The 9,031-nt window shown below is 56.0% G+C and overlaps 1 protein-coding gene across 2 annotated transcripts in view; it reads left to right on the plus strand.

The window, feature by feature from the left end:
• LOC310891022 (coiled-coil domain-containing protein 81-like) overlaps nt 1-8,561 on the plus strand; it is a 20,807-nt gene extending 12,246 nt beyond the window's left edge. The window contains exon 5 of one of the 2 annotated variants that reach the window (XR_014577392.1): nt 8,333-8,561. Coding sequence is in view for 1 of the 2 variants with exons in the window: in XM_083853325.1 (XP_083709451.1) it covers nt 403-553 (151 nt within the window). In the remaining variant the exon portion in view is untranslated. Of the gene's footprint in view, nt 1-402; nt 1,946-8,332 lie in introns of those variants that run through there. The other variant, XM_083853325.1, reaches the window with a different exon arrangement.
• The last annotated feature ends 470 nt before the right edge of the window (nt 8,562-9,031 follow it).

Raw genomic sequence — 9,031 nt, forward strand, 5'->3', positions numbered from 1 at the left:
GCGATCCCGAGCAGGTCCCTTGGGATGCGTTCATTTTCACGTTTGTTACCTCCTTCATCTCTTCCTCAGGAGACGGAAGGTGGCGTCCCGCACACCTTCCCTGCCTCTTACTGCCTCCCGTGTTGCCACGAGCCATTTCATTTTGACCAGGGGCCATGGAAAAGGAACAAGGCCTTTCTGGGTCATTGATGGCAGAGGGCTTTGGTCACCGCGGGCTGTTCAGCTGTGTTTGTCACGAGTTGAGGAGCCTGGCCTAGCTTCAGGGCCCCTCGTCCTTGAGGGTCGAAGCACTGCTGACAGACCGGCTGAGGCGAGGGGGCAGGAGTGCGGGTTAGGCCTGAGGGACAGCTGAGACCAATCCTGTCTGCTGTTGTGTTTTTGTTTTTTTTTTTTTTCCTCCAGGAGGTCTGGAACCTGTCTTCACAGTGGGACCAAACAGACTGCTCATGGCCCACGTACCAAAAGCTACAAGAGCAAGCCCGGGCAGAAATGGCTGCATGGGAAGCCTGGTCTGATGGGGAGGACCAACAGATACCCCAGGTACTGGCAGTGATCAACAGCGCTGAGAACAGCAGCGATCCTCTCCGCCAGGGCTCCGAGGGCGGCAGGTCCCAGGGTGGTGGGAGCAGGACGGGCACCAGGCCGCAGGGCAGGGCTTTGCCTGCTCCTCCCTGTGAGGGAGAGGTTGTCAGCAGAAAGGGAGGGATAAAAGCAGCAGCCAGACGTGGGCTGGCAGCGCCGAGTCGCCTGGTTCGCAGGTCCTGTTGCAGGGCCCTTTCAAGAGGTCCTCTGGGAAACAGCACCTGTGTGTCCAGTCCTGTTTGATGAGAGTGTCTTCTCCTTGCAGCGATTCAACAGCCAACATGCTTGGACCCCCCATCCTCCAGCCCAGCCCAGGAGCAAGGAGGTCAGGAGGAGGTGGAGGAAGGCTGAGAACCCTGCCCCAGCAGAGGATTTGGGAGCAGCAGCCAAGCTGGAGAGACTCCGGCCTGAGTAAGTGTGTGCCGGCTCCGTTCCCGTCCTGGGGCACTGGAGTAGCTGTTGAGTGATGTCAGGACATGTCCAGGAGCCTGGTCCCTGAGTCCTGGGCTTGCCTCTAACACCCTTTGATTCCTCCTAAAGCGGGCATGACCTTGGTTACCACCAAGGCCTAAAAATCAGGTTGGAAGGGTGGGTGCAGGTGGCACTGCATGGGTGCAGGGTCTGGATGACGGGAGAGGCAGAAGGGGTGTCTGAGAGAGGCTGAGGGATCCCTTTCTCCTGTTGTTGCAGCCGCCTTTCCCCACGAGCACGCCAAGTTTTGGAAAGGTTGGAGCCACATCGCCATCAACAAAGCGTATTCAGAAATGTTGCGGAGGCAAACCGGCTGCGGCAAGAGCAGCAGCAGCAGCTCCCCTGGTAAGTATCTCCAAAAAGGGATGGTGCTTCCCACTGCTGCAAGGCCCATCCTTCCCCTGGGGGCAGCACTGGGAGAAAGAGGGCACGTCTCCAACACCCCTCCCGAGACAGACGCGGGCTTTGGAGACTCTGGAGACTTTGGGACTGGAGCTCCCTGACACCTGACGGGGAGCGGCTGGGCACCCAGAACAGGCTTTCCCATGTGGGATGTGAAAGTCCTGTCTGAAAACAGAGGGGTCCCCTGGATGGCTGCCTCTCCCCTTTCCAAAGCCAAGAGTCTGTCCTTCCTTTGGAGAGCGCTGACACCAGGACACCTTGCCCTGAGGGGGAATACCTGTGCAGAATACCCAGGGTCCTCCGCTCCACCTGACCCAGCCCCAGGCTGGTGAGCTGCACCCCTGGGGACCTTGTCGTGAGCTTGGGCACGAGGCATCTGTCTCACTTCACGGCAGCCTTGAAGCTTCCTGGGAAGCAGACCCCTACGTGCACGGCCCGAGCTAAGCCTGCAGTATTTCTCTGTGTTCAGCCTGTACACAACCTGCTCATCCTCTTTTTCTTTTGACTCCCTAGCGCTAGATGCTGGTACCGCAGTGGAGGGGAAGGTGCTGGGAATGGCGACGGCGGCAGCAGCGGAGCTCTGAGCAAAGGGGCTGGGACGCTCCCCCGCTTTCCACCCCTGAATGGAAAATAAAGAGCACCGGGGCTCTTCCCAAACAGACTGCTTGTGTCACTTCATCCACCCTAGACTTGAGTGCGCATAAGCTGGATCTCTGCTTTGAAAGAGGAGTTTGGGTTGAAAGGAGAGCTCTTTCCAAGGCTCCCATTGCTATGCCTGCGCTGTCTAAGTGTGGCTTCCCGTCATGATACTCATCGCTGCCAGTTGCGCGCATTTCCAGTGCAGAAGTCTGTGTCTCAGCCCACGTCCCCATAGCTCCCTCCTAGCTAGGGGAGCTCCGTGGCAGACCTGCAGGGGAGGCCCATGGGGACGAGGAGCAGGCAGAGGCATGGGGAATCTGAGGGCATCTGAAAGGACTCTCAGGGCCAGGTGTGCGGGTGTGTATGTGCTTGTGAACCCCGAGAGTGCCGTGTGTGTGCCTGCAGCAGTGACCTGCTGTCTCTGCCAGCCCCAGTCAGGAGGGAACTCGGCTGTCTGTGCCTGTGTGTTACATGTGTCCTGTGTGTGGGTGCTGTTGCAAGCAGCGCCTTGTCTGTGGTCATCTGTGTGACCGGCTGTATCAGTGTCCTCCCTGGGTGTCCCTGGCACAGGTGCTCAGCTTCGTTGCTGGTTGAACCTGCAAAGGGGAAACTGGCAGCCGTGTCCCTCAGCCTGGGCGGAGAGCTGGGGACCCTGGGCACTGGGCTGGGTTCCAGTGGCCGGGCAGGACCATGCTGGGTGGTATCAGTCTGTACTGGGCTCCAGAGCATCTGGGGTAGTCAGCAGGATCTGGTCAAGTTGTGTGTCTTGCTGAGATTGCGTGTACATAATGCTTATAATATGCTGGGGGACCGATCCTTTGCTTCTGTTCCCTTAGGGTTATATTTACAAGGAAACTAGAGCATTGTGTGGGCACCCAAATGGGACCTGTGCTAGTAAATTCTTGGGTTGATTGGAACAAGTGGATTGAAAAGATGTTTACAGAGCATGAGGAGACAAGTAAGAGGCACAGATGGCTCAAACTGCAGGCCTGGTGGCTGGTATTCAGCGTTTAGGGGCTGAAAAGAAATGCTCACCAAAGCACGTACAAGACCTCCTGGATCCTGATCACTTCCAGCTCTGGAGATGAGAAATGATAGTAGAGAGCTGGAAGAAAACTGACAGAATCAGGCAAAGGCTGAGCCTTCTACAGACCGAACTTTCCAAATGCCTGAAGAATCAGGTAGAGACGGGAAATGCACAGTTGCAAAGAAGTAGCCTTAACGTTCAGAGATTTAGACCTGGTGGAGCCGAGTAGCCCTATATCTACTCCAAATCTACTCCTTTTTAGTTTAAAACCACTAGTCCTTGTCCTATCACTACACCCCCTGAGAAAGAGTCCCTGCGCAGCTTTCTTGGAGGCCCCCTTTTGGTACTGGAAGGCTGCAATGAGGTCTGCCCAGAGCCTTCTCTTCTCTAGACTGAACAACTCTCCCAGCCTGTCTTCGTGGGACAACCCTCTGATCAGCCTCGTGGCCACACTTCTTTTGATGCAGCCCGCGATACGGCTGGCTTTCTTTTTTTTTATGGCATGTGCACATTGCCAGTTCATGCGGAGTCTCTCACCCACCAATGCTCCCAGGCCCTTCTCAGGGCTGCTCTCAACCCATTCTCCACCCAGCCTGGATTTGTGCTTAGGATTGCCCTGATCCAGGTGCAGGACCTTCCACTTGGCCTTGTTGAACCTCACGAGGTTTGCATCGGCCCAGCTCTCAAGCCTGTGCAGGTCCCCCTGGATGGCATCCCTTCCCTCCAGCGTGTCGACCGTGCCACACAGCTTAGAGTCATCAGCAAACGTGCTGAGAGTGCACTCAATCTACCGTCCATGTCGCTGACAAATATATTAAATAGTGCCGGCCCCATACTGACTCCTGAGGGACACGACTCATCACTGATCTCCACTTGGGCATGAAGCCGTTGACCACAACTCTCTGAGTGCAACCATCCAGCCAATTCCTTGCCCATGGAGTTGCTCATCCATCATATCCACGACTCTCCAATTTGGAGACAAGGATGTCATGCAGGACAGCGTCAAATGCCTTGCAGAAGTCCAGGTAGATGACGGCAGCTGCTCTTCCCCTATCCACCAGTGCTGTAACCCTGCTGTAGAAGGCTACCAGATTTTTCAGGCATGATCTGCCCTTACTGGAGCCACGCTGACTGTCACCAAGCACCTCTTTGTTTTCCACGTGCCTTGGAATAGTTCCCAGGAGGCTCTGCAGTACCTCATTCTCCCAGTCTGTTCCTTTGTATTCTGTGAATTGGCTAGTGTGGCTAGAGCACTTGACAGTGAAGACTGAAGCAAAAAAGTCATTGACTACCCCAGCCTCCTCCATGTACCACGTAACCAGGTCTCCCATTTCCTTCAGCAGAGGGCCCACGTTTTCCCTAGTCTTACTTTTATCACCAATATACCTGTAGAAGCCCTTCCTGTTGCCCCTGACGCTCCTGACAAGAGTCAATTCTGGTGGGGCTTAGCTTTCTGAACTTGATCCCTGGCTGCTCGGTAAATGTTCCTGCATTCCTCCTAGGAGGCTCAAGGGAGACCTTATCGCCCCACTGCCCCACGCGTGGTCCCACAGCCATGCTGCCAAGGCACCGCACATGGCAGTGCCCGATCAGGGCTGAGTCAAGCTCTTACTGACCGCACCAGGGACAATAGACATGGAAGACAGAATGCAATGCACAGGAAAAATTACACATAATAAGCAACCAAATAACAGTAGTTCTGTAGCCACGGCCACCCTCATGTCCAGTCTCCAAATGGGGTCCTGCTATCATTTGTCTTCAGTTGTTTGGTTAATTCTTGTAATTCCTGTATCTTCACGTGTACCAAGTGGGAATGATCACTCAGGTTCATATAAGACATACCTGCAAAGTCCTCGCAATCATGACCATGGACAAGTAACAAAAATCAATCCCAGCTCTATTTTGTAGCGTAGCATGCCTTATTAATATTTACGTCAAGCAGCAAGCCAGGTAGCGCAGCACTAGTGGCATCACTAAATTTACTTAGTCAGCACGCTAGGCGATTCAGGGTGGTTAACGCTTGAGCACTAGCCAAACCAGGTTCCGTACTATTCACCCACCATGACACTGAGTTGTTTTTCCCTGTATAGGTGAAAAATGTGCAGTAGGTCGCTGGCAACGAGCCCAGGAGGCTCAATTCTTGGGACGGGAGGCTTGGTGTCTGCCCAGCTCTGGATAACCAACCATTCCAGGAGTCGCTCCAGGCCTCGCAGCGTGGCTCTCAGGCCATGGCTTGGTCACATAAGCGGGCTAGCCGTTCCCGTCTCAGCAGCGCTCCGACCCGACAGATGCAAAAGGGGTGCTGCGGTGCAGCAAGACTCAGGCACGTAATATCCTGGCCTGTGGCATTAGCCATGGTCACCCATACGTTCTGTTGAGGCTGTGGGATGATCCACGCTGACCTGGAAAACAGCCGGGGGGGAGTGGGGGTGGGGTGATGGCAGGGGGGGGAATCATGGCCACGGGCCGCGGGGAGGCTGCGGCAGCCTTCAGGAGCACGCTGCGTCTGTCCCAGACGGTTCTCCCCACTCTCCTCTTCATCTGCAGCGCATGCCCTACTCCTCTCCCTCACCATGACGTGCTGAGGGTATGTTTGCCATTCCCTCGTGTACCACCTCTGCCTCCCGCATGGCAGACAGGGGGATGGTGCTGAGGCCTCCTCAAAGCACAGAGCCCCGTGGGATGTGCGGGGCTGCAATTCCCTCCGTATAACACATCCTACTCGGACAACAGCAAAGGCTGGCTGTTGTTCAGCCAAGTTCAGGTGCGGTGAGGGACTGCTGTATCCCAGGTGCCTTTGCTCCCATCTTTTTCTTGAAAAAGGCCCAGCCCCAGGACAGGCCTCAAACCCCACCTTCCTGGAAGGGCTTCCAAGATCAGAGGTGTGTTGGGGCAGGAACACAGCGGTGACTTTTCCAGCGCTCCACTTCCTATATCCAATGGCCTTTGTCACCATTTGGAGATGTTCCTGGTAGATTTGTCAAGATCCTGTGGAAAAGAACAGGGCAGAAGGGAGGTGACAGTTTCTCAGGACAAGAAGGGAAATCTCTCGTCTCTCTCCCGACCTGCGCCATCTCCTTGCTGCTGACCTCATAGGCCTTCAAATGACACGTGCTGATGTCACAGGGGGATGTCAGAGGGTCAGAGCAGAGGCGTGTTGGGGCAGGCAGACAGTGGGGACTTCTCCAGCACTCCAATCCTTTATTCTATGGCCTTTGTCACCATGTGGAGATGTTCCTGGTGGCTTTGCCAGGAACTGCTGCTAATTAACTGGGCAGAAGGGAGGTGACTGTTTCTCAGCACAAGAAAGGAAATCTCTCGTCTCTCTCCTGAGCTGTGCTGTCTCCATGCTGCTGACATCATAAGCCTTCAGATGACACGTGCTGATGTCACAAAGGGATGCACTGCATCACCAGGATATCTTCACTGGAGCAGCGCCAGTGCCGGCACTTCCCTGCAAGGCCTGGTCCCTGCTGGGCACTGCTTGGGTGCTCCCCACCGCTGTCCTTCTGTGGCCAGGAGTGGGGGCAGCAGGCAGCAAGGTTGCACTGGGCGACCCTCGCTGATGGGCGGAGGAGCAGGGGCACCTTGCAGAGGAGCTGTGGTTGAGGAGCCAGGGCGGGCATCCCTTGTCCTGAGCTGAGGGCCAGCAGCAAGTGAGATGGAGGGTTGCTGGAGTGTGACCATCACCTCTGATCTGACTTCTGCATTCCCAGTGCTCCTGCAGCTCTCCCCCAAAGGTGAGGGTGTCAGGAGCCCCTTCCCAAGGGGTGTCCCAGGGGCTGTCAGCTGTCCCAAGCTGCAGGTCCTGGGCTGGGGGGTGGTGGTGGTGCTGCACAGAGCTGGTGGCTGCCACGAGAGCCCTGCCTGAGGGTCCCGCTGGGCTCAGGGGACAATGTGGCAGCCAGGACTCCTGGGTCCTGATGCCAGGGCTGTCCTGAGGCCCAGGGCTCCTCTGGCCATGGCTCAGACTTCTCCTGATGGGGGACAGTCCAGGGCCAGCTTTCCCTGGGAGCCGGTGCCTCTTTGGGATCTGGCTCTGGGAGGAAAGACCTCTGGTGTCCCAGAGACTGGCGTGGCCTGCAGGTCCCACAGGCCTCTCAGGAATGTCCCAGGAGTGCCTGCATGGTGTTTTTCTGGGATGCTTGTGTATGCCTGCATGTGTCATCGCCTGGGTGAGGTGCTTGCCAAGAGGTTGTGAGCTGGCTGGCCTGGAGCCTGACGTGTCTTTTCCTTGCTTTCCAGAGACTGAGGCTATCTGGGATGCTGTATCCAAGTACATCCTGGAAGAGCTGAAGCGGGATAAGGTGGGTTGGTGTCCTGGGCCCTGCAGAGCAATCCCTGCCCGAGCACCGTGGCAGTGCTCTAAGACTGCCCGGGGTGCCCGGAGCAGCTTCTTGGCCAGCTGGGAGAGAAACCAAGGCCAGATGTGCTCTGCCTCTCAGGTGTTTGGCACACCCTAGGGCTTCCCTCTTCCCTGCGGTCTGAGTGGGGAGGGCGAGCAGAGAGATGGGGGAATATCGTGGGTCCGTGCCTAGGACAATTGCTGGGAGTCAGTCCCAGGCCTAATCCGTGTGCTGGAAACCTCCGGGCGCTTCTCTAGCCAAGGGATGTTGGCAAATCCTGTGAGGGGGGTGACGAAAGAAACAGAGGATGCGGCTCTTTTGCAAAGCTTTCCAAAGTGCCCCACCTTGCCCCATTGTCCCTCAGGAGCGGGCAGGGCACAGAGCAGTGTCCCCCTGCTCTGACAGTCATCCCTTTTCCCGTCTCTCAAGAACTCCCTCATCGGCCTTTCTGTCTTTTCTGTGTGCAGGGCGTTCGGGTTGCGGGACTCGGGACCTTTGCTGTTGTCCAAGAGCAATTCCATAGCAAAGAAGAGCCGCTCTTGGTTCGAAGGCCTTTCTTCGAGCTAGACATCGACGAGTTGTGGCTGGAGGAGATCTACTGTCCCACTGAGCTCCTCCCTGGTGAGAAGGCAGCAGCCCCCCTCTTCCTGCCCCATGTCCGGAACGGTTTGTTCTCCCTGCTCTTTGGAAAGGCCCGGGAGAAGTAGAGGATTGTCTCCGACGGTCAGGGTACAGCTTGAGTTCCCCAAAAGAAACCGTGCCCCAGGAGCTCTTTCTCTTAGCGACCCTTTCTCTGGGAACTTGTCTGAACGTTGCAAGCAACTTGGGCTTGCCGTGTCGCTGAGGATGTTGCTTCTCCTTGCAGATGGTGTCAAGATCGAGCCGCTGAACTACGTGCAGCTATCGCGAGCCACCTCCTTCCCACTGCACGTGGTGAAGAACTGTGTGCAAGAGACCATCCTGTTGTACTGCTTCCTCCTGAGGAGCAAGGAGCACGTCCCCTTTGCCTTCAGGGACATTGGTGTTCTGACGTGCAAAGATGGTTTCCTCTGCATGAACTTTTATCTGGACTGTGTCAAACGTCTGGAGAGCACTGCGGACCTGGTCGCACTGCTCCACAGTGTAAGTTGGTGAGGTTTTGGGGGCTACTTCAATTTCTTTGGGAATCCTAGCAAAGGGTGAGGAATCCGACCGCTGTTGGCCAGCCTGGACATGGCAGGCCAGTCAAATGCCTTTCCCCACGCTTGCCCCCTTAGCTGCTTTCTCCATTAACAAAGAGAGTTTCTTCTGAGCATCTGGGCGCTTGCCCCTGCAAAAAGCCTGGCAGTGTTACTGTACAGCCTCCATATTCTGCCATGCAGCTCCTCCAGAGCAGAACAAAGATTCATGGAAGAGGCTTTGGAGGAGGGCTTTGGAGAGAAGGCTTTCTTTTGGCTTGGGAGACAGGTTTGCTTCCTGTCAATGAGAGCCGTGAGAAAACCGCCTCAGAAACCCTCCAGCAGGTCTGTGTCTCTTTGCAGAGAATGTGGCCGGCACATCTGACCGCCTTCAGTGGAGAGACCAC

This window comes from Anser anser, assembly GCF_964211835.1.
Source record: "Anser anser genome assembly, contig: HAP1_SCAFFOLD_95, whole genome shotgun sequence".
Lineage (NCBI taxonomy): Eukaryota > Metazoa > Chordata > Aves > Anseriformes > Anatidae > Anser > Anser anser.